The 25,405-nt window shown below is 47.0% G+C and overlaps 1 protein-coding gene across 1 annotated transcript; it reads left to right on the forward strand.

The window, feature by feature from the left end:
* Positions 1 to 350: 350 nt before the first annotated feature.
* On the forward strand, positions 351 to 1,353 carry LOC115310131. Its single transcript, XM_029968401.2, has one exon. The coding sequence runs from the start codon at positions 440 to 442 to the stop codon at positions 1,313 to 1,315; it is 876 nt and encodes a 291-aa protein (XP_029824261.2). The 5' UTR covers positions 351 to 439; the 3' UTR covers positions 1,316 to 1,353.
* The last annotated feature ends 24,052 nt before the right edge of the window (positions 1,354 to 25,405 follow it).

The raw sequence follows: 25,405 nt of genomic DNA on the forward strand, positions 1-25,405 counted from the left end.
TCGTCATCATCACTGATGACGTCACCGGCATCCACATCGTCATCGTCATCATCAGTGATGACGTCACCGGCATCCGCATCGTCATCGTCATCATCACTAATGACGTTACCGACATCCGCATCGTCATCGTCATCATCACTGACGACGTCATCAGTGACGTCACTGATGTCGTCACCGGCATCCACATCGTCATCGTCATCATCACTGATGACGTTGTAGGGACTGGACGCACCGACAAGCGAGTCCAGTCTCGACACAGCAAAAAAGAGAAAAAGAGACGCGCGCGCTAGCTATACGCTCACGCGCTCACGCGCTCACGAAGAGCAGTTCCTGCCGAGACACCACTGAAATAGAACGTTGTTTTGGAACGTCCGTCTCCTGCCTGTTTCTTTCACCACATTTGGTGACCCGGACGTGATCGCCAACTAGAACGGGTGAAATGCAGCAAGGAGAGCCTTCGGACCCGCCGCCAGCCACTGTTGCAGCAGCCGCAGTCCGCCTTCCACCATACTGGGACCGCAATCCGCGAGTTTGGTTCCTGCAAGCGGAATCACAATTCCACCTCGCTGGGGTCACCACACAAGGTCGGAAGTACCACCACGTCGTCTCGGCTCTTTCACCAGCTGCAGCCGACGAAGTCTACGACGTTCTGGCAAATCCCTCTCCAGCAACACCGCATGACCAACTGAAGAATGCTCTGCTCCAGCGCACCGAGATTTCGGAACGCTCCCGCGTGCAGCAGCTTCTCTCGGCGGAAGAGCTCGGGGATCGGCGGCCAAGCCAGTTGCTGCGACGCATGACCCAGCTTCTTGGAGAGCGCTCTAACAATCTGGACGACGTATTCCTCCGCGAGCTGTTCTTGCAAAGGCTACCTTCCAATGTTCAGATGGTTTTGGCAACAGCAACAACGTTGGACCTCACCGGACTTGCCGCGTTGGCCGACGCCGTGATGGAGGTGACCACTCCATCGGTCGCCAGTGTTATCGTGGCTCCACAGCAACCAACAGCCCAAGACTCTGGAGCGGCCGCCAACAGCCAGCCTCCCCAGGCCAACATCGAGCAGCTTTGCCAACGTTTAGAGGAGATCGTCGTCGCAGCTACACGAGGCCGCACCCCCCACCCTCGTGAGTCACATCGCAGACGTTCGACGTCTCGTCGGGCACGCGGCGAATCGACATCTCGTCGGACACGCGGCGAAAACACGCGATCACCGAGCCCTGCCGGGGTCTGCTACTACCACCGCCGCTTCGGTGCCAACGCCCGGCATTGCCTCCGCCCCTGTTCATGGCAGGGAAACAGGCCGGCCGACCTCTAGAGGCGACGAGTGGTCAGGGCCTCGGCGAAAGTCGCCTTTTCTACGTGTGTGACCGAGCCACCAAGAACCGGTACCTCGTCGACACCGGAGCCGAGATCAGCGCAGTTCCAGCAACGCGTGCCGACCGTTCCTTGACACCGATCTATTTTCTGCGCGCAGTGAACAACAGCGCGATCCCAGTCTACCGAGAACGGTCGATCACCCTTAACCTCGGCCTCCGGCGGGTTTTCCGGTGGATCTTCCTGGTGGCCGACGTCAGTCAAGGAATTCTCGGCGCGGACTTTCTCAACCACTACAAGCTCCTCGTGGACGTTAGAAGCAGGCGACTGATAGACTCCACCACGCGACTTTCCATCCATGGTATCGCAACGGACGACAATGCAGTCTACACCTCTGCCTGCACGATCCCGGAAGAAGCGTTCAAGACTTCGCTGAGTAAGTTTCCGAGCCTTACTCAGTCACCTGATTGGACCAAACCCGTCTCGCACGACGTGCAACACCACATCGTGACGACAGGACCACCTGTTTACTGTCGTCCCCGCCGTCTAGCCCCAGAGAAACTCCGCGATGCTCGCCAAGAGTTTGAACACATGTTGGACCTTGGCATCATCCGACCCTCGTCTAGCAGCTGGGCGTCTCCATTACACATGGTGTCGAAGAAAAATGGAGACTGGCGGCCGTGTGGCGATTATCGTGTCCTAAATAAGAACACTGTACCGGACAGGTATCCTCTACCTAACATCCAGGATTTTACGGTGAACCTACAAGGCGCGAAGGTCTTCTCCAAAATCGATCTGACGCGGGCCTACCACCAAATTCCCGTGGCCGAAGAAGATATCCCGAAAACAGCGATCACGACACCGTTTGGACTTTTTGAATTTCTCCGCATGCCCTTTGGCCTCAGAAATGCGGCTCAGTCATTCCAACGGTTCATCGACGCTGTCACACGAGGGTTACCTTTTGTCTTCGCGTACGTAGACGATTTGCTCATAGCCAGCAAGTCACCGGAAGAGCACACGAACCACTTGGACCTCCTCTTTGAACGACTGCGCAGCCACGGCATTGTCATCAACGCCGCGAAAAGTGTGTTCGGAGTTCCGGAATTGGAATTTCTTGGTCATCGGCTTGACTCCTCGGGCATTCGCCCATTGCCATCAAAGGTACAAGCCATCAAAGATTTCCCGAGGCCGACTTCGACCACCAAACTTCGCCAGTTTCTCGGTTTGGTCAATTTTTACCGACGTTTCGTTCCGAACTGCGCCAAACTGCTCGAACATCTTGAGGTCCTTCTAACAAAACAAGAGCGAAAAAAGTCGTCCCTTATTTGGAACGAAGATGCGGAACGCGCTTTCGGCGAGGTAAAGAACTTACTGGCAGAAGCAACAATGCTAGCACATCCTAAGCATGATGCCCCAACATCGCTGATGACCGACGCATCTGCCACAGCCGTAGGAGCGGTGCTACAACAAAAAGTCGACGGAGAGTGGCGGCCGATTGGTTTCTTTTCTAAGAAGCTCAAGCCAGCGCAAACGCGCTACAGCGTTTTCGGACGTGAACTCTTGGCTGCCTACTTGGCTGTACGACACTTTCGACATTTCGTCGAGGGACGGCCATTTACCATATGGACTGACCACAAGCCCCTAACTTACGCCATCAGCAATGCCGGCTCTCATTACACACCACGTGAGATTCGCCAGCTAGCCTTCTTGGCCGAATTCACAACGGACATTCGGCACGTTAAAGGAGTTGACAACGTCCCCGCTGATGTCCTCAGCCGGATCGACGCCGTGAACACCCCAGCCTGTTCTGCTGTAGACTTGGAGTTGCTGGCTCGTCTACAGACCACCGACGAAGAATTGCAAGCCCTGCGCAGTTCATCTACGTCACTGCAACTGCGGGATGTAAGCTTTCCAGAAGGCACCACCGTGATCTGCGACCTGTCAACGGGAACGCCTAGGCCTTTTGTACCACGTGAACTGCGACGACAGCTTTTCGAAGCAATTCACTGCTTGTCGCACCCGGGTATACGAGCATCCCAGAAGCTCCTGTGCGACCGCTACGTTTGGCCCCGGATAAAATCCGACGTTCGTGATTGGGTGCGTTCCTGCATCGCATGCCAGTGCGCGAAAGTACAGCGGCATCCGGTGCCACCAAGTCGACAATTCCTACAGCCTGACAGCCGTTTCAACAAGATCCATCTGGACCTAGTAGGACCCCTACCGATTTCTCAGGGACAGCGCTACATCCTAACGTGTGTCGACAGATTCACACGATGGCCAGAGGCAACCCCACTGCCCGATATCACCGCCGCCACCGTCGCTGAGGCGTTTATCGTTACGTGGGTATCCCGGTTTGGCTGCCCCTCAGAAATTGTCACCGACAGGGGTCGACAATTTGAATCGGCACTCTTTGCCGAACTCACTCGATTGCTCGGAACCAACCGCTTGAGAACGACTGCCTACCACCCACAGTCAAACGGGATGGTAGAACGATTTCATCGACATTTGAAATCGGCTCTTGCAGCTCAGGGTGGTCCCTCGGATTGGGTTCGTCATCTCCCCCTTGTGCTTCTTGGAATCCGGACAGCCTTGAAGGCGGACATCGGATGCTCCACCGCCGAGCTGGTGTACGGCACTGCACTTCGCTTGCCATCAGATTTTTTTGAAGTGGAACTGCCTCAACAACAAAGGCAGTTGGACTATGTAGAACAACTCAAGCAAATTTTTATCAATTTGCGACCGGTGCCTACACGGCAAGGAACTTCAAAGTCTCCCTACGTGACCCAGGACCTCCAAGACGCCACTCATGTTTTCGTACGACAATCGCAAAAGAAGCCACTGCGCCCACATTACATCGGACCTTTTCCAGTGGTCGAAAAGAGAAGCGACACGTTTGTCCTGCGTGTCAACGGCAAGAATGACACCGTTGCATTGGAGAGACTAAAGCCGGCACATATTGAGCAAGAGCATGTGCAGGGAATAGCGCTACGTGACATCGACCAGACGACAGAGAAAAGCCAACTTCGTTGGCACTCGAATGTTTCTGTGCTTTGATCGTTCGTCCTACCTCCTCTCTAAGGGGGGGCATATCTGTAGGGACTGGACGCACCGACAAGCGAGTCCAGTCTCGACACAGCAAAAAAGAGAAAAAGAGACGCGCGCGCTAGCTATACGCTCACGCGCTCACGCGCTCACGAAGAGCAGTTCCTGCCGAGACACCACTGAAATAGAACGTTGTTTTGGAACGTCCGTCTCCTGCCTGTTTCTTTCACCACAACGTCATCAGCGACGTCACTGATGACGTCACCGACAATCGCATCGTCATCGTCATCATCACTGGTGAACCCCCAAGGTCACGTGACCCCCCCCCCCTGGTTAGTTTAACCCCCCCAGTGCCCTTCCCTCCTCCTCCTCAAGAGCTGCGCTCCAATTCGGCGTTACAGGGAGTTGTAAGCGGCTTTCATTTTTTCTTCTTCTTTTCGTTTTCGTTTCTGGAGCTCAATGTTTAAAGGACATTTGGACGCCTGCGGGGCGGAAAGCACCGCAAAAAGTGATTCTCTTTGGTGCTAAGCTTGATTGATGGCTCGCTGACGCATGTCGCTTGGTTCCCCTCTGTGGCCATGGTCTCTATCATTTCCCGAGCATACGTGTTTTTAAAGAGTTTTAGTAGATCGTTCCCATGACTCCGATAACGATATCCCAATACGTCGCCACCGCCTCCCTTGCGCATGCATAGTATCGTTATCGGGGCTATCGGAGGTATCGGAACGATCTACTAAAACTCCCTTTTGTTTCTTGCTATGATGGTAATATTGTTGAGCTCTGCACTGCATCTGCACGAGCGGCAGTGCGCTGGTAGATGGCCTGCCGTTGTTCCTTTAACCGATGCTGCATGCTTTCTCATCCTTTCGTTTACGCATCTGCCCGTCTAGCCGTTATAACATTTTCCACATGATAGGGGAATATGGTAAACGACCCCGGTCTCGCATGGGGCATACTGTCTCTTGTGCGAAACATTGCAGATTTGTTTTTTCTGGTTGGTGTCTTCATTTACTTTTCTGCACATGGAGTATGCTTTGTTTGGGGCAGAGCACACGACCCTTATGTCCTGCCTTGCGGCTATCTTCTTTAGTTTGTGCGTTATTCCATGGACATAAGGTAATACTGCGATTTTCTGTTTTTCTTTTGCCTTCGTAGTTTCTCCTGGATGAGTTGACCTCCGCCTGAGTTTTGTGCAGATGTTCTCGCATACGCATATCAATAGGTCATTTGGATACCCAGATTCACGTAAACGGGAAATTTGTTTTTGAAAACTCGCCTCTATTGCGTGATGACATGATTTGTTCAGAGCCGTTGCAAGGGCGGTGATGGCAACACTTCGCTTGATGGTCTTAGAATGTTCAGATGCAAATGGCAAAAACCCTTTGTTCGACCTGGGTTCATATCTCCAGCATACATGTCCCTCATTAAATTCCAGTTTCAGATCTAAAAACTTTATGCACCTATTCGTTGCTGGCTCGTGTGTGAAGCATAATTTCGGGCAACTTTCCCCGAAGCATCTCAACACCGTGTCTATGCATCCTTTGCTTTGATCTTCTTCCTTTTCTTTGGTGTGAAGAATTAGGAAATCGTCAACATACCTGAAGATGGCAAGGATTCTTTTGTCTTGTAATTTTTCTTGGATGATTCTGTCTCGTGCTGCAAGGAACAAGTCGCACAATAGTGGGGCCACACGAGAGCCAATACACACCCCACTTCTTTGTACAAAGTGTTGTTCTTGGAGTGCAACAACAGTAGCTGTCAGGTACGCGCTGAGCAGCTCTAGGAAGGTGTCCACGTTTATGCCCGCCGCGTTTTGGAAAGATGTACAGCCTTGCTCTTCTATGGTGCGTCTGAGAATCACCATGAGGTCTGCATGCGGTATAGAATAGTACATGTATTGTATGTCGATTGAAAATCCTGATGTTATTTCGGATCCCTTTTGCTGAAGGTATGAAATCACTTCCTCTGAATTTCGGATCATGTATGGGTCATTGCACTGTATTAACGACATTTGCCTTGATAGGAAGGTTGAAAGATGTGCTTGCCAGGTTCTCCTTTCTGACATAATAGCACGAAACGGCACGCCTTCTTTATGCGTCTTGGCTGAGAAAAAAACTTCTAAAAATCCTTCCTTTGTTCCCTTGATCTTCGTGTGCAGGCTGGTTAGTTGGTTATCTTGCAGCAATCTCATGATGACCTGTTTAGCAACCTTGCCTTGTTTTTTATCAACCTGGATAAAGTTCTTGGCCAAAGCTTGAGACGCCTTTCCACCATATGCTCTCGATCCTAAAACCACGAAGCCACCTTCCTTGTCTGAGATGCAAAGTTTCATGTCCTTCTCTCGTAGCTCTTGAATGGTGGATTGGAAGCTCGTACGTGGAATTTCCTGCTTCCGATGGCTTATCAGGCAATCCACTCCTTCACTGATTACTTGCGAGGCCTTTTCATCATAAGTTTTAGATGCGATGTTTCGCACCATGGCTAGCTTGTCCACTGGCTCAAGCTTAGGAGGTAAGGCATATTTTGGGCCTTTTTCTAACACTTCCCTGGTCTTTTCTGATATGTCGACGTCTCCCATGACTTTTACAGGCCATCCTTTGGGATTGTTTTGGTTGCGTCTTGCCAGATGGTGTTTCAGGATCGGTAGAAACCACTCTTTCAAGATGGTTTCTTTTGAGTGCCTAGTCATTGTGAGAAAATTCTTGAAGGCATTCTGGTTTTCACATCGGGATCGCAGGAAGTCTGTGAGCATTCGTTGTTGGCGCCACGTTTCCGACCTCAAAATCTTAGATACTCGCATGCCATGGCCTTGGGACGGCGTGATAATGCCGAATGGTTGCTGGACGTAGTCAAAAAAGATTTTTTTTTTTTTTTTTGATGGCGCGCGACAGCAACCTGCCTTGGCAAGTGGCGTTGGCGATCATGAGACAGAGGGTCTGCGGTTTGAGAGAATGAAGATTTACAAAAGGTGCGCTCACATAACTAGAAAGATACTGAGTTACGGGTTTCAGTTGAGCCAGTTGGTGCATGTTACTTGGACTGGGGCCAGCTGAACTTAGAGGAGAGATGAAGCGTGAGAAACAGGGACAGAAAAAGTCATAGACACTCCGCTGGACAACCAACTACGGTTTTAATTCTTCTTTTTCTTTTTCTTTCCTCCCGTGATCCTCTGCTGCTTTTGTTTTCGAAATTCTTGCTTTCTTATCTTTTTCTTCTTCTTTTCGTTTTCGTTTCTGGAGCTCAATGTTTAAAGGACATTTGGACGCCTGCGGGGCGGAAAGCACCGCAAAAATTGCTTCTCTTTGGTGCTAAGCTTGATTGATGGCTCGCTGACGCATGTCGCTTGGTTCCCCTCTATGGCCATGGTCTCTATCATTTCCCGAGCATACATCTTTCCAAAACGCGGCGGGCATAAACGTGGACACCTTCCTAGAGCTGCTCAGCGCGTACCTGACAGCTACAGTTATTGCACACCAAGAACAACACTTTGTACGAAGAAGTGGGGTGTGTATTGGCTCTCGTGTGGCCCCACTATTGTGCGACTTGTTCCTTGCAGCACGAGACAGAATCATCCAAGAAAAATTACAAGACAAAAGAATCCTTGCCATCTTCAGGTATGTTGACGATTTCCTAATTCTTCACACCAAAGAAAAGGAAGAAGATCAAAGCAAAGGATGCATAGACACGGTGTTGAAATGCTTCGGGGAAAGTTGCCCGAAATTATGCTTCACACACGAGCCAGCAACAAATAGGTGCATAAAGTTTTTAGATCTGAAACTGGAATTTAATGAGGGACATGTATGCTGGAGATATGAACCCAGGTCGAACAAAGGGTTTTTGCCATTTGCATCTGAACATTCTAAGACCATCAAGCGAAGTGTTGCCATCACCGCCCTTGCAACGGCTCTGAACAAATCATGTCATCACGCAATAGAGGCGAGTTTTTAAAAACAAATTTCCCGTTTACGTGAATCTGGGTATCCAAATGACCTATTGATATGCGTATGCGAGAACATCTGCACAAAACTCAGGCGGAGGTCAACTCATCCAGGAGAAACTACGAAGGCAAAAGAAAAACAGAAAATCGCAGTATTACCTTATGTCCATGGAATAACGCACAAACTAAAGAAGATAGCCGCAAGGCAGGACATAAGGGTCGTGTGCTCTGCCCCAAACAAAGCATACTCCATGTGCAGAAAAGTAAATGAAGACACCAACCAGAAAAAACAAATCTGCAATGTTTCGCACAAGACACAGTATGCCCCATGCAAGACCGGGGTCGTTTACCATATTCCCCTATCATGTGGAAAATGTTATATCGGCCAGACGGGCAGATGCGTAAACGAAAGGATGAGAGAGCATGCAGCATCGGTTAAAGGAACAACGGCAGGCCATCTACCAGCGCACTGCCGCTCGTGCAGATGCAGTGCAGAGCTCAACAAGATTACCATTATAGCAAGAAACAAGAACACGTATGCTCGGGAAATGATAGAGACCATGGCCATAGAGGGGAACCAAGCGACATGCGTCAGCGAGCCATCAATCAAGCTTAGCACCAAAGAGAATCAATTTTTGCGGTGCTTTCCGCCCCGCAGGCGTCCGAATGTCCTTTAAACATTGAGCTCCAGAAACGAAAACGAAAAGAAGAAGAAAAAGATAAGAAAGCAAGAATTTCGAAAACAAAAGCAGCAGAGGATCACGGGAGGAAAGAAAAAGAAAAAGAAGAATTAAAACCGTAGTTGGTAGTCCAGCGGAGTGTCTATGTCTTTTTCTGCCCCGTTTCTCACGCTTCATCTCTCCTCTAAGTTCAGCTGGCCCCAGTCCAGGGTGTAAGATAGACAGGTGGGGAAACGGCCCATAGAAACCTACCGCAGCGCCGTGACCCGATTGTGTACTCGTCTGCTCGCGGGTGGCTTGCGGGTACCCCCGATTTGCGACAGATGGCGCTGCGGCGAGAAGAAAGAAATTGGAATCGAATTTGCATGGAACTGTATGGGAGAGTGCGCAAAATAAACTGAGAGCACGACAGTCCTCCATTGAAAATCCACGAGAAACCTTCTCCGTCAGTTTAACCGGTCGCCAGCGTTCGCCCACCCGGAGTGAAAGTTCGCGGTGCTCCACATAGATGGCGCCACAGAAAAAGAGAAAACCGAGGGGGACACAATTCGGTCGCTCATTTGGCTCTCGTTTCACCACCTGTCTATCTTACACCCTGCCCCAGTCCAAGTTGACACTTACCTTGGGCCGGGGAGCTGGATGGTAACAGACTGAACGGGACGCTGCCCCCAAGAATTCCTGTCGTTCTCGTTCCGGTATGACTGCTGCAACCTGGTGGATGACTGCCAATTGGTCGACCTTCGAGACCGGAAGATCTGGTGCGAACTAAGGTTTTTTTGAAAGAAGAGTATCTGTGTCGGAGGACAGTTTTGAATCCGTTAGGTAGGTCGGTGGGGTGAACTTGGTGGTAGGGGTTTGTGTACGGCTTTGCAGGTTGAATTGGGAGACAATCTTAGTCCAAGACGACTCTAAACGTTCCTTGGCAGCTTGCTGCAGAAATATGTAGGAAGGATGATTCACGTAGCCTGGACCAAACAACTTGTCCATGAACCTATGCTATGATACGGATGTGACGCTTAATTTCCAAGAAAGTTCCTTGCGGGATAGTTGCATTATCTTGTGACTGGTTGTCCAGTTCTGGCTGTTGAATCCGAGGGCTTGGTGCACGGTAGGGTGAATGGTGCTCTTCCGCAAATAAAATCCCAGGGTCCGGAGACGGAGTCGAAGTAGGTTCCGTCTTGATATAAAAATGGCAGCTTGATAAAACGTGGTCAAGTCAAACATGGCGCAGATTCTTGCTCCAGGGACAAGACAGGACAAGGCTCACGGTGATTGAAGGACAGGTAAAGGCGAGCGGGTTGAACATGAATACATAAAATGGAAACAATAAAACATGGAGGACAAGCACAGGACAACCGCGTTTTTTCTTTTAGCAACGAAGTTTATTTTGGGCAGGAACATTGCACCCTGAACGAGACCCCGACTAGAATAGGGTGATAAGGGTGAAGGCAAACTGGGAGATGAAAAGGGTGATAAGGGGGAAGGAAAATTGTGAAATGTAAAGACGTTAATGCTAAAGATGTTTTAGTTGATGTGACTAACGTCATCAAGACGTTAATCACATCAGTTAAAATGAAATTCTGTCAACATTCGGCGACAGTTCGCATAAAGAACCAAACTCGACGACTCCTCAGTTCCGAGTATCCGGTGGAACGCCTCATGTCCGTTTTCCAGTAGCTTATTATCCCAAAAGCATCTACAAAAACGTCTTTCAGTCGAATGATAGGGGTGTAGGAAAAGATGCCCCCGAAAAAAAGCCTCCGGACAAAATATCCCCGGGAAAACAGGCCCCAGGCGAAAGGCAGGAAAAAAATGTCCCCAAAGTATTTTCTACCTGTTGGATTCCCTGATCCTCGTGGCCTTCAAACGGCCTGGTCATATACCTGGGGAAAAAAGGCAGAGTTTGGCAAGTAGAAAAAAACGGCCCCAACAAATAACGAAATATACGATTCCGCGAGGTACACATCGCAACACTGTTAGCACGAACGCGACATTGGCGCATTTTCACATTTTACTTAGAAGGAGTATTAGTGGGAACGAAATTTTACCGTCTGCATTATATCACCAAGTAAGCTCTTTCATACCTATAACCACTTTGAAAACAATTAACGTTTCATTTTTATGAAAAAAAAAATTAAATAAATTCTAGCGATCACGTGTTCGGCTTAAGGGTCGCGCTTTTTACCTATTTGGAAATGATACTCAAGTACCTCTCAAATTTCCCCAATCATAATAATTTAGTTTTGGCTAGAAGTGTTATAAATGTTTCTTTCACAACGAAAAACAAAAACAGTTCAGATGCAAAGTTACAAAATCAGGAATGAAGTGACAGACTCTAGATTCATACACAAAAGTCAAAAGTGGATCGTACGGCAGTGGACAAAATATTCCTTTGGAGACATTTTTTCCTACTTTCCACCTTGGGCCTTCTTTTCCGGGGACATTTTTTCCGGGGACGTTTTTTTCCGGGGACGTTTCTTCCGGAACCCGAAGAATAGCCAGCATACCATACATTCATAATGCTTCCCATCTTATTCGATTCATTGCTTCACGCTATGACACGAAAATGGTCTTTTCCAGTAGATTCAAATTGGCAAGCATGTGCGACATGATCAACCGACAAGAAGCCAAGCCGGCTTGCGAAAAAAAGCACGCCACGTTTTTCCGGGCCTGCTGCAAAAAAAAACAAAAAAACTTTACCCTATTTTCCTTAACTGCGGGGCTGAGTTCAAAGGACAAACAGGCCGATGTATCAATGACCGCTTACGTGAGCACGAAAACGAAGCAACTGCAAGAACTCAGAACCCCATTCATCCGATCGCGGTTCACGCGAACGAATGCATTAGATGCGCGCCTGACGTCGCAGGAACCAAGACAAAGGGGGACACCGCAATCGCCAAAAACGTAAAATTATCGAATCCTTGCTCATCCAGAACACAAAAAACAACGTTTCATCGGCATCAGTAACCTTATCAATATGAGAATTAGAATTCATCAGGTGTGAACTTGAAAAATATAGCAACTCCACGTAAAAACACACTATCACGGTAGTCCTGCCCGTGCCTCGTGGTTTTCCCTTTCCATCTCCCACTCTTCCTTTCCCATTATCACCCTTTCTATCTCCCATTTCCCCTTCCTGCTTATCACCCTTTCCATCTCCCAGTTCGCCTTCCCCCTTATTACCCTATCTTAGTCGGGGTCTGGTTCAGGGTGCAATGTTCCTGCCCAAAATAAACGTCGTTGCTAAATGAAAGAACGTGATTGTCCTGTGCCTGTCCCCGTGTTTTATTCTTTCCATTATATGTACTTATAATCACACTAGCTACAAATCTAAAGTGGTTTTACGAACAAATCAAAGATAAAGGACGGCACTGGCAAAAAGGCTATTTTACAAAAAGCAAATAGCACGATATCACTTCTTTAGAAAATTTCTGGGTGTGGCTGAAAAACTCGGCTGATTTGCGTCGTGAAACGCTGTTTTTAGAGCGCAGCTCTTAGGCGCCCATCTCCGGCTTGAGCGGCGTCGCCGTCGGCGTCGGCGTAACCGCGTGGTGCATGATGGGTCAATTTCTCCGCTAAATATAGTGCGAAAAATTTCCCGCTATATTTAACGGGAAAATTTTTCGCTAAATTTAGCGGGAAAAATTTGCCGCTAAATTTAGTGGGGAAAATTTACCGCTAGATTTAGTGGGGAAAATGTTCCCTACTAAATATAGCGGAAAATTTTCCCCGCTAATTCTAGCGGGAAATATTCCCCGCTAAATCTAGCGGGACATTTTCCCCACTAAATTTAGGGGAATTTTTCCCCGCTAAATCTAGTGGGACATTTTCTCCGCTAAATTTAGCGGAAAAGTTCCACCGCTAAGTCTAGCGGTAAAATTTCCCCGCTAAATTTAGCAGAAAACTTTTCCTTCTAAATTTAGCAAAAAATTTTCCCCGCTACATCTAGCGGGAAATTTTCTCAGCTAAATCTAGCGAAAAATCTTCCCCGCTAAATCTAGCGGGAAATTTTTGCCCGCCAAATCTAGCCGGAAATTTTCACCGCTAAATGTAGCGGAAAATTTTCCGCGCTAAATCTAGCGGGAAAGTTTTCCCGCTAAATATAGCGAAAAATTTTCCTGCTGTTTAGCGGAGAAAATTTTTCCTAAATGGGAGGCGAGCACGAGAGGAGGAGGTACATACCCTCCTCTCCGTACCTTACCCTCCTCCTCCTCAAGAGCTGCGCTCGAATTCGGCGTTACACGGAGTAGTAAACGGCTTTCCTTTTTTGTAGTTTCTTTTTAAATTTTATTACCCGCTCTTTTTCACCCGCCCTTTTCACCCTGCCATATATTGTCCCCCCGAGCATTTCGAGGGTGCGCTATGTTGCCACCCCCTCCCCCCCCCCCCCCCCCCTCCCCATTAAAAAAAGTTTGATACCCCTGGTTTAAAGACACCAGAATCACTTTTGAAGGGACACATCCGTTAGGGTCTTTTAGCACCGGGGTCAAGTTGACTCTCAAGGGAGCCACTAGGAAAGCGGAGATATTTGCTAATTTTCTAGCTAATTAACTAAAAGGCTCGAACTTACTAGACTTTTGTGGAACAGGGGACTAAAGTATCAAACTATCCAAGCGGTCACATGATCTGGGGCCGAATATATGTCCTCAGCATCCATCATAGACACGCGCTGGGTTTGGCATGTGCAAAGTATCCGGCACGCGTTGAGTTTTAGACATTGTTAGGGTTCGGCTATTATCGTTATTAAACGCGAGCCACACTCGGAAAGCTCGTGAAGGCATTGATCGTCGTACGCTCAAGTTGAGTGCCCACGCAAATGTTGGCCTCTAATCTACGAGCCACACATTCAGATAGCATCGCGGTGGGTAATCCCGCTGACTGCGCCAACGCTGAGACCCCGTGACGTGTTATGTTTTTTTTTTTTTTTTTCAAATCAAAAAGAGACGGGAATAAAAAGTTCCCTTTAGCCTTTAATATACACCGAATAAAAAAGGAGCTTCTTGCTCGTACTCTGTTCTACATAAGGTCCGACCGTAGCTAACGCTACGTTTCGATGGTGAAATTCAAGCTGCGTCAAAAGTGCATCGACACGGCGCTCAACGCTCGCAAAAAAAAAACTGCCGTTTTTTTTTCCTTTCCTTCTTTTTTACCGGAAAAAATAAGCTACGTATGGCTGAACGCTTGGCCTCGTTTCCGCTCAAACTTAGCGCTAGAGATCCGGAGTACATTAAGAAGTTACAGAGATTGCCGATATCAAATTCAAACGTTATAAGCGATTTTCCAAAATTTTGATCAAAGAAATATTTGCCGACAAAGTCTAAGAATATGTGGGGATGAATTGGGCCAACTACTGCTGACGGGCCCCATCCATTTTCCGATTGATGCTTACAGGAAAGCGCTGATAACTTTCGAAGAAGGCCAGGGCTAGCTCTAAAAAGACTGCCTCTAGTTCGAACCGCTAGTACCACATTTGGGAGGAGACTAAGCGTTCGCTGACGCGTAGTTCACTTTCCGTTGAGATAGAACACTGATTTGGTGCTACGCTGCAGTTGGGATACATTGTGCGGTAAGCTTGTGTAAAATTAATGAATGACGTTTACAATTCCGTGCAATACCGAATTAGAGCGCAGCTCTTAAGGAGGAGGAGGGGAGGGTACAAAGAGGAGGGTATGTCCTTTCTCCTATTACGCAGCCTCTCCTCCTCCCCTCCTCCTCTCGTCCTCCTCCCTCTCCCTTCACAGTGACCTTCACTGTGAATGTCGTGACCCCTTCCTTTCTTCATAGTGGCCTTCATTGTGAAGGATGCCTTCGCCGTGAGCTTCACGGGTGACCTTTGTAACTCACTTCTGACCCTCGTGACTCTCACGTGACGTCACGTGCGATGTCAATATGGGAGATGTCCCATAATGTGATGACCGCTGAACTTGCAAGCGTGTCCTGGCAAGCTCGCCGATTAGGAGGGCGGGTGCTTTCAATCAGCGTCAGGCGGAGGAACGGTCATTTGATCTTCGGTCGGCTTGTTGTCCTTTTGTCTTCCTCCGACGTTTTGTGCGCCCTTTAATCTTAGTCATCTTCGGTCGGTTTGTTGAAGGAAGCGGGGGGACCTTGGATCAGTCCCGGATGTGTCTGGTTCTTTGGAACGACGCTGTCGTCCCGGAGCTGGACAGCCGATATCCTTCGCCCCCTCACCTGCAGTCTGGTCGGCCTCGGACAGCTTGACGTTCTGCCCGCGTGAGGAGCAGGCCTTTGGTAGGACCACTCGAAGCTTAATCCGTCGACAAATATCCGGCCTGATTGTCCTTAGCTCCCTTTCGCCCTCTTCGAACCCACTCCCGTGCAGCCTTTTTCCTTTCGTGCCGGCCCCACCTTTTTGTTTGTTTTAAGCGATAGCTTTACGGGCGTCACTTTGCACCGTTTTTGAGCTCGTGGACTGTCGTCGGGAGCTATGAAAAAAACATTTTTCTCACCCTTCGTGGCGCGAGGAGGGAGAAGTCTGGTTTCCCGTCGACCGCGCAGCGAGAGTCCCGGTATCCCGCCATTTACGACGCGGCGAAGGGAGAGCCTTCTTGTCGTCTGCTTCAAACACTTTCTTTTAAAAATTTACTCGCGTTACACCAAAGCCAACTTTTGCAGTATAAAAAGGCTACGCATAATGTTGGATGGTTTTGAAAACTTCTACCGCGCTTACCCACTCAACAGATCATAGAGCACTCGTGGCGGTCGTCAGTGGTATCCGCGACGCCAACCACGAAGGCTATGAGAATTAACCATGCCGCACCTCCGTCCCCATTTACGTGACGGCACCGTTCCACTCCCATGGCGAGACCGTTCTACGGCTATCACTCTCGTTTCTTTGTACATTCTGGGCTAAGAAAACGTCTTTTGTTTTCCTTTCTTTCTTCACTTTTACCTCTTGCATGATAGATCATCACAAGGAACCCCCAAAAGAGTTTTTTTCTTGCTTTCAGAAATAAAGTATTGTACTTCAGATGAGTCCATTACTTTTCGCACCGACATGTTCAGTACGAATTATGTTAAGTTTGATATCTACTTAACACTGACACCGTCAATAAAGTAAACAAACATATCCGGAGTACATACAACGAAACAAAAGTCCGCAACCGCCCTAGTGTTTTTTACACTCGACTCAATTAGTGTGCTTCCCTCTTCTCTGCTCCTTTTACATACAGGACACAGAACTGTTATTCCTGAAGAAGAAAGCACCTCCTCAGGATTCAACTGTTCGTTGCCTTCAGCTTATGCAACTATTTCAACGGTTGATGATCTCTCTTGGCCTTAAACTCCCTCACATACAAATACACGTAAAACGTCTTAATCGCCCAATATGACAATAGTGAGACCCCTTCAAGGACTCAAAGATGTTGACCTAAACGTTAAGCCTGTATATCACCTTCAAGGGCAGCTCGATATACTTTAAAATACCTTGTATGTACGAAGAGCGATGTCTTTTCTGCACCTTTGCAGTATGTGATTTTCGTCACATAGTAACCCGAAAAAAAGATAGGCAGCAGCACCTGTGATGTGGTGAATACATTTAGCCAGCTCTAATCCGTCTATAGGAATTTCGAATAAAGGAGGGTCGAAAATGTTTCCTCTTGCCATGGTAGGCTTACATAAGAAATCAGTTGGTTGGGGCGGAGGTAGATCTTAGAAAAAACACGCATTTCTTCCTAATTACAGATACCTGAATGATAGGAAGACCACCACAAAACAGTTCAAAACAAAGTGCAATGTTTGATTGACTATTGACCATAGACGGCTTTGGTACAATTATTCAACATGTCTTCAATTAGGATTAAACCCATGGTATACCTAAAGCAGTAAAAACTTATTAATGAATAGAAAATAGACTTTTAATTTCATAACTGCAACTATCACTGCCAATTAACCAGATATTTTCCTTTGTTAGGTTTCCTGGATTGAAGTTGTTGGCTGATCTAGGTCTAAGTACTGTCAAATCATACTTCCATGCTGATGAGAAAAAAATCTTGAAAGCTTTGGCTTAACGTGTCTACAAAAAAAACTTCTGGCGGTTGATTGTTGGACGGAAGGAAAAGGAAAAAAGCGTGTTGACTTTATTTGTGAAAGGAAAGCAAAATAAAAAATCCCAACTTCACTCGCTCCACCTGACCCCAAAATCATAAACATTCTGGCTTAATGTGAATGTGAGCAAAGGGAACTAAGGAGTGAAATGTTAAGGGAGGTGATTAGAAGTTGTTTTAAATACCGCTCTACACTCTTTGAGAATTAGGAATGTAATAAAAACAGTACCGAAATACACAACATAAAATTTCTCTAACATGCACAGCTCTCCAAAACAAATTGCGTTGTGTGTATGTTTATACAGCCTAGAGCTTGGTCTGCCTCAGCGAGTGACGAGTCTCCCAGCCGTAAATGAGAAATATAGCAAGTGCAGTACAACCGCTAGCCCGGAGTCTTTAACGTGCATCACGCAGTAGTGATACACCACAGCAAGCCGGTACGATGTTCATCCCGATCAAAATGGGCAGGGGTGGATATTGAACCCAAGATCCTGGGTTGTGCAGCGCGAGCTTTCGTTCCACGTGCTCCGAGTTGGTGTGCGCTAGCCCACTCGGCCACCGATCCCCCCCTCTCTGTTGTTGATTCAGTGTGCACCCAAGCCGAAGCCCTATTTACTGGATTGGCTTTTTCTTGAAGGCCTTTTCACAAGGTGTAAAAAGGCAACATTTTAGCAAAGCTTACTCAGAACTTCTCTCTCGGGTACAAAGGTCTCTGCTATGAACCCTTTTTTGTGAAACGATTATAAAATAAGTCATCATAATTCTTAATGAAATTTTAAATAGTCGCGGACAAAACGAAGCTTTCACTTCCCTATTTGAACTATATTTATCCGACTGCAAAACAATATATTGGTGTTCAATAACATTGACGTGGATTGATCGGGACAACTGAGTATGACGTGCTAAAGTATTAAATAGAGTACAGAAATGGTAAACCGGCATTTCTGGCCTTGGCTTGTTTTAAGCGGAAGAAAACAATTAGAACCTTGCAGCTTGTCACTCTGCGCGAGTTACTTCGGATCCCTTCAGTCGTTTAATACACAACAACAAAGGGTGATACTTCGTTATCGGTTCAAGCAGGCCAACTGTCGTCTTTCCTACTCCAATAAAAGTGTCACTAGTCCCTTTTATTAGATCGAGCTCTTGCTGCAGCTAGAAGAAAAATTATTTCTAAACTGATTATTACAACAATGCAATATTATTTCTTTAGAGTCAGCCGTAATTCAATTATTCTACGGCAAACAAACTAGACACTTTCAAGCTGGAAAGGTCATTAACTTCTAGCTTCGATGACATTAGTTTTATAAAACGGCTTATATACGCATTACAGGAGTATCATGAGACGACTTGAAACTGACGATTTCGGCTTCGAGAAAATAATGCCCAGATTTATTTTACGTTTAATGTTAAATGTAGCACATTACCAAGCCTGGTATTGTTTTGTGACCACCCTTCAACTGCACCCAACAGGAGAATACATAAAGCCACTTGAAAACCTTCTGATTGATTCCTTGTTAAATTTATAGTCCACAATTTCAATTTGACGATGGGGTGGGGGAGACAAATACCCAAATGTGGAAGCAAAAAAATAGAAATCCAGCATTACAAAATAGTCTTCACCTGCCCCTACCCCTTCAACATGGCGCGCTCTCCTATCTTGTGTGCATATGTTCCTGGCATAAACACTTCTCAAACTCATTCAAAGGGAAAAAAAGTGTCACAAGTAAACAGTTTTAAACACAGCTAACCTGTGTGCTAGCTACATTTAGGCAGTGCTTTTAGTCCCGTCGGTACCCTCTCTGGTTTTTCTAATGCACAATAAAATGAATCACATGTACAGTCGGGAGCAAAAGTTTGCCGGGCACGGGAGCGCGTGCCGAAATACATCGCCGCGCCGTCCGACGGCGCGCCGCCGCATTAAGGAGACACGATTTGCGCATGCGCGCCTTTCGTGCTCGCAATCATGTCTCTTTTGCTCGTTTCTTTTCTACGCGCTCAGATAACAGGAGTCGGCGCCAGGGGCGTGAGTTATCGCTTCGCTGGCTGTCTGCTGCGCGTCTGCTTCAGCCATCTCAGCCACCGCGCTTTGTCACGGAGTTCGTGTGTGTGTGTGTGCGTGTGTGTGTATGGGAGGGGGGTAGCCAGGCGCCTCGTCACCCAGCGCGGCTGCTGAGGCAGCTGAAGAGGACGCGAGGCATGACAGCCAGCGAAACGGCAACTTGCGCCCCTGGCGCCGTCTGCGGTTATCAGGAGCGAGTCGGACAGAAACGAGCGAAAGAGACATGACTGCCAGCACGAAGGGCGCGCATGCGCAAAGCGGGGCTTTTTAATGCGGTTGCGAGCCGTTGCACGGCGCGGCGATGCATTTCGGCACGCGCTCCCGTGCCCCGCAAACTTTTTCTCCCGACTGTACCTTCACCTTTTCCTTGTTCGCAACGTTGTGTTGCAGGTCCACCGAGACCAGTCATAGGGGAGCTGAAAACTGTAAAAACGTCTGCTATATTTCTACTCCATTAAGCGTTAATTAAATATTGTTTTCAAGATTTAGAGGCAAAAGATATTGAAATTACCAGTTTCAGAATTTAGAGAGCCAGGTACACCTCATTTACTTCAGTAGTGGCCTTTCCAGTGATGAATACCCTCCTTGCCCTGGACGTTTCATCTTTTTTTTAAGCAGAAGTTCCACATTTTGGCGCAGCGTTGGAGCAGTCGATAACCACACCCTTCCATGAACTGCAATGTTATTGTCATCATCTCCTGTTTTGATGTGGCGCTTAAAACATACAACTCCATACAGATGTAATAAAATTCAAAGGACAAAGTTCAGTACGATGATGAATGCCGTGAAATGTATTTTGTGTTATGTAAGCAATTGTAATTAAAGTGCTGGGTGCAGGTGCTAAATAGATAAGTTATATACTCACTATATTGCAGTGACGAATGAGGTCGTGCAGTGAAACTTAAGACGTTGAGCGTCTTTACATATAGCAATCAATCACTCAATAAATCCTTTATTTCACATCAGAAACTGATGTAGCATCAGAAGCTGATGTAGACCAAATACACCAACAGAGTATCTGATATATATATTGAGAGATCAATTTAGGCTTTTACAAAGTACATTGAGCTGAATAACTATTTGGAAACCGCCCCACTCTTTCTTCCAGGTTAATATTATATTTTCTCATTATATCACAAACTCAGGTTGCAAAACAGTTACCTAAGTCCATTTGCTCTTTTAGACGAAATGACGGTGGGGGAGTTCTTCCGTTCACTCTCTCTATCACCACCTTATTCCGAGTGGTTTTGCTCAACTTCCTGCAGATGTGGAAGCAGTGACCTCTCTTTATTCACTTTGTTAATGGGGTTAGTTACAGCAAGTCCTACAGTGGGAGTGAGTAGGGCTACATTGAGTCTGCTAGAATACTTTTACTAAACTAGGACAAAAGCAATACCTATAACACAACAAAGGCAAATCGTCTCCTTAACCTTAGAGTACAGTTGAGTAGACGAGCCAAAAGCTGCCTGTTTCGAAGGCACACATGGCATCATCTAGCTGTAAATGATTTGGTGTTCTCGAAAAAAAAAAGAAGAAACGATTGGCTTAGTTTGCAATTTGAATGGAGGCATCCTTCATACTACGGCTTATTGCATTTTGCTAAGAATTCTATCTAGCAAGGCTGCTACAAACTTTGTTCTGGCCCCATTTCTCTGAGGTTAATGGAGCAGTTTATTCATTCCACAGCATCTTTGTAAACATCAGTTAAAATTCTAGAAGCCTATATCTTGGCTGTAAAAAATACCTTGCAACTTCCATAGACCCAGTTGGAGCTTCTCTCACAGACATAAGCCAATTTTGAGAGTGCAATTCTGAAATATTCTTGAATTTAACAAATGAAATTCAAATTTGATATTTGGTTTGTTGCCTTACCTGTCTTTCTTCAGCTATTCAATTAGCTTCTGCAGCTTGACTCGCAATTTTATAATAGGCAGCAATTCCTCAATCATTCTCTCTGCGAAGTTTAAATATATATCGCCATCAATCTCACCTGTGAAAAAACATAAAACATTGTATGTATAGCGTATACGCTCCGTGCGGGAACCATAGGGGGCGCTTTGAAAAACGCGCGCAGCGCCGCTAGCGGAGGAGCTGGCGTTCGACAGTGAGGCGCGTTCAGCAGCCTGCGGCGCCTTTTTGGCATGCAAAGCTGTGGCGGCGGAAGCGCGCACGGACGGAACTTTTGCTTTTTGAGCCGATACGTTGAGGGTGACATTGCATGAGTGCTGGGGAAGAAGTGCATTTAGCTGTTCTTCACTTCTTATATACTGAGTTTGAGTCGTTATTAGGGGTAATTTCTCTATTTGAGGCCGAAAGAGGAGTTGGAGTCATTTTCCGATAAGCAAGATGGCCGCCACGATAATTGCTCTGAGTGGGAAATTTATTTCGCTCGTCGCTGTAAACGTAGGACTGCTGGAACGATGACATTTGGAGGCGAGTGAGATGTTCACCAAGTTTGCGCACGAAGTGTGCCAAGTTTCATTAGGACAGCAGGTGTGAAAGTTATGCTTCGAACGAATAAAAAAATAATGCTGTACTGGATATCCAATATTGGACCCAAAATGTTGTGTTATAGCGGGCTGTGGAAAGTGCAGATATGGGCACACAGGTGCTTGGACTTGACAGTAACATGACACAGCACTTATTATACCAAAAAGACGTGGCGTAGAGAAACTAGGCGGAAATTTGGTTTGGGCGGCGTAACTCAATGGGAACCGGTTTTCACCATGAAAGAGCTGTCAAGAGAATACCACTGGTCGTGGGAGGTGGAGATTTTACTGGTAGAAAGGAACCAGTGGACTGTACTTCCAATTGAAACAACTTTACGAAGGGTGGTTCCAAAGCCGAGAAAACAAAGTTATGTCGGCGAACACACGGTTTGGCCGTCAAGTGCTTCTGCGGTCAGCTGTTGTGTAATAATTTGTTGCGCGAGGTGCTGATTTTCGGCGCACAGGTACTTTGACATGACCGTAACTTGACACAACATTTATTATACCAAAAAGAGGTGGCATAGCGAAACCAGATGGGAATTTAGTTTAAGCGGCGTAACTAAATGGGAACTGGTTTTGACCGTCAAAGGCTGTCAAGATAACACCACTCATCGTGGGAGGTGCACACTTTACGGGTAGGAAGGGACCGGTGGACGGGTACTTCCCGTTCGAACCACTTTGCGATAGGTGGCTCTAAAGCCGAGAAAAAAATTGTTGTCTACAGAACTCGGGGTGCAGCGTTTCAACATCCAAAAGGAGGCTGATCAAGAAAGAAAGCACACCACATAAACTTCCATACTCAAACGTCGATTCTCCAGTGATTCCGAGTTTCATTGTTGTTTTCTTTAGATTAATATTTGTCACTTTTTTTTTTACCGTTCGAATCTTTTTACATGAAGTACAGATTGCGTGCCATACTTGTCCGGAAATATCATCGACACGTACGAAGAGGACGAAACTTCTTTGGAGGGCATTCCTCCAACGAAATTGGCACTGCATACCTGCGAGTGTTGGCTGTCATTTCCGTTCGTCCCATCGGCGCTAACACATGTAGGCGTTACTCGTACGAAAACAAACGCAGAGCTCAAAGCGGCAGTGTAGAATATGTCAGCCGTTCCGACACAGTCGCAGACATGATCGGGAGACCAAATTTCTCGCGTCGTACGGCACGGGTCCATCGTTGTCGCTGTCACACAAAACATCGGCGAGGTGAAAAACTGTCCCCACGAGATACGACGCATAACTGTTGAAGCACTTAATGACGCAGCACAGGCAGCACTTCTTGCTTTGAACCCAGCGCAACCGCACCGTTCTGACTTAAATGTGTACCAACGTACGCGGCGTGGTTTCGGTTTCGTTTTCTCGGGGGTTCTCACTGCCTGCCTTCGGAGCCGGCCGCGCGGCGGCGCGCCAGTCGCGTCGCACGGTGTGTATAGCATACCATAAACATGTAAACGGTGAGGAGGTTGAAGACAATGTGAAGGCAGTTGAATGCACCATCCATCGCAGGTCAGCCTAAATAAATAACCTGGCCGCAAGAAAACCATTCTGTGTTCTATCATCCTCATACCATGCACACATATACACGAAGACACAAAATGTGGATATAAAAAGTCGCTTGTAATAATCATAATGCCAAGAAGCTCTAGAATGCCCGGATAAATCCCCAGAAGCAGCAGAGGTGTTTAAAATATTTCGGGGTCCCCCACAATAGGGATCCCCAGTCCCAAAACTCTTCTGGTCACTGCTGCACTGCTTCTGGCGATTGGGCATTTTAAGGATTTTTGGTATAATCCGTACAATATTAAAAGTAAAAAAAAAAAAAAAAAACATTGAGAGAAGCGCGAAACGCATGCGCGTCAAAATTGCCCGATCCGGCGTGCGAACTGTCGAGAAGATGGCTGCTCCGAATCGCCGCACAGGATGTTTCGCGACATATGATTTCCAACGCGTCGTTGCGTCGCTCCGTTCAGCTCCGCCCAGTTTCGGGTATCCCTCTATTGAAAGGATGGATGGATACTAATGGCTATATTTATAACGGGCGGTAGCTCGCGCCACCTAGCCTAGAAAACTAAAATACTTCCCTCGCTGTTCTTGGTTTTTCTGACTTTAAGACAAACATAATATTTTTATGACATTTCAATTAAAGTGTGCGTGTGTGAAGATTTTCCGAGAGGCTACTTTTCTACTCAACATCACTTAATTGCGATGGACCGCAGCGGACCTTAGGAGCCATCCCAGCGAAGCGAGTACTGCGTACAAATCGCGTGACTACGTACCGCGTGCATTGCTGCGTCTCTCCCAAAGTTCAAGTGACATTCACATGACATTGGAATGGCTCATAGCGTCCGCTGCTGTCCACCGTAAGGTGAAACGGAGTATATTGGGGTTTCGACGGTCTCGATCGGTCCCAGAAGGCCGGCGTGCTTTGGCATGAGAAATCAGCAGCTTGTTTTGTGCGCGCGGGAAAACTCGATGGCGTTCGTTTCCCTCACAATCACGACTCGCGTCGCGTGACGCACCGCGCACCGCCACATCCGCTTCCCCGAGCCACGTAGCGCCTCCTCGCCAGATCGGTCCCAAAGTCACGTGACAACATGACATTCGCGCCATCCGTGCTGCCATTGGCTGCGGCCCTCCGAAAATCGGACAACGGTGCGGCGATATCTGGCAAGTTGGTCGCACGCCGGCGCCGGACCGAGGCCCCGCCCGACGCTCCGGTGCGACGAAAACCCTCGGCTCCGAACGTCGTACCGGCAGTTCGCACGTCGGATCGGACAGTTTGGACGCGCATATGTCTCGCGCTTTACTGATGTTATACAATGAACGAATTATCAATCCATTCAATGGCCTTTGGCTAGAAACAAATATAAGGACTGAAGTTCCTGTTCTATAAGTTACACTTTTAATAGGTCCCTAAAAAGTTAGTCTTTTCACAAACAAAAAGTTGGTATATAATCTTGAAACGTGAAAACAGCGCAAAAATTTGGCAAGGACGAGTGAAAGAAGTGCACGAACAAAGCGCGTCCTTTGTCAATTTTTTTGCGCTGTTTTCACGTTTGAAGATGTTCAACCAACTCGCCCAACTTACCGTCTTGTTGGTATATAAGTTGCACTTATATGTTTTTACGGACGGAAAGTCAAAGCTCAATGATAAACTCGTATATGTGCATTGTGGTCGCGATATAGGCACAAAAAGGAGCCAGTTTGAACATGTATTCTTGTCAAATATTCGACCGCTGCGAATTTCCACTTTCAAAGTTTTATACTTGAGAAAGAAAAAAAACACGCATAAGTCGCATTGTTGTATAAAACGAACTGACAGAAATGTTGGCAAAAAAAAAAAACGCCACTTATAGACGATTGCGTGTTAACGCGCGAGCTGCACGTGCTTTCACTCATGGGCCACCAGTCGAAGCGACATGCTTGACATTTTTCATACGCTGGAAAATACGCTACTTATCAGAGAACTATAGAAATTAAACTATTTCTTTTACTCATAAAGAAAAAAATTGATCTTAATTTTCGGTAATAACAAAGCACAAGTTTCCTTGGTACTGGAGCACAGAGTTGTGACATTAGCTAAATTATCAACACGCGTAATAAAAGTCCCTCTCACTGTGTTTTATCTTCACTAGCTTTTTGGGATGACTAACTATGGGGTAGCAAGGGAAACACTGCACTGGCGTTCGCTGATGCTGGCATCACACAGGACCAGGACAAGTCTCCTCAAATGCCAAAAAATCTGGTTGTACTCCCGCGCGACGAAACACATGCAAAATTTTGCATTCCAAAATAACCTTGTATTAAATTCATTTGCA

The sequence above is a fragment of the Ixodes scapularis genome, unplaced genomic scaffold (assembly GCF_016920785.2).
Source record: "Ixodes scapularis isolate PalLabHiFi unplaced genomic scaffold, ASM1692078v2 PGA_scaffold2__306_contigs__length_199485367, whole genome shotgun sequence".
In the NCBI taxonomy this organism is placed as follows: domain Eukaryota; kingdom Metazoa; phylum Arthropoda; class Arachnida; order Ixodida; family Ixodidae; genus Ixodes; species Ixodes scapularis.

Coding starts and splice junctions, on each gene's coding strand:
- LOC115310131 (XM_029968401.2), top strand. CDS start 440: ATGCAGCAAGGAGAGCCTTCGGACCCGCCGCCAGCCACTGTTGCAGCA.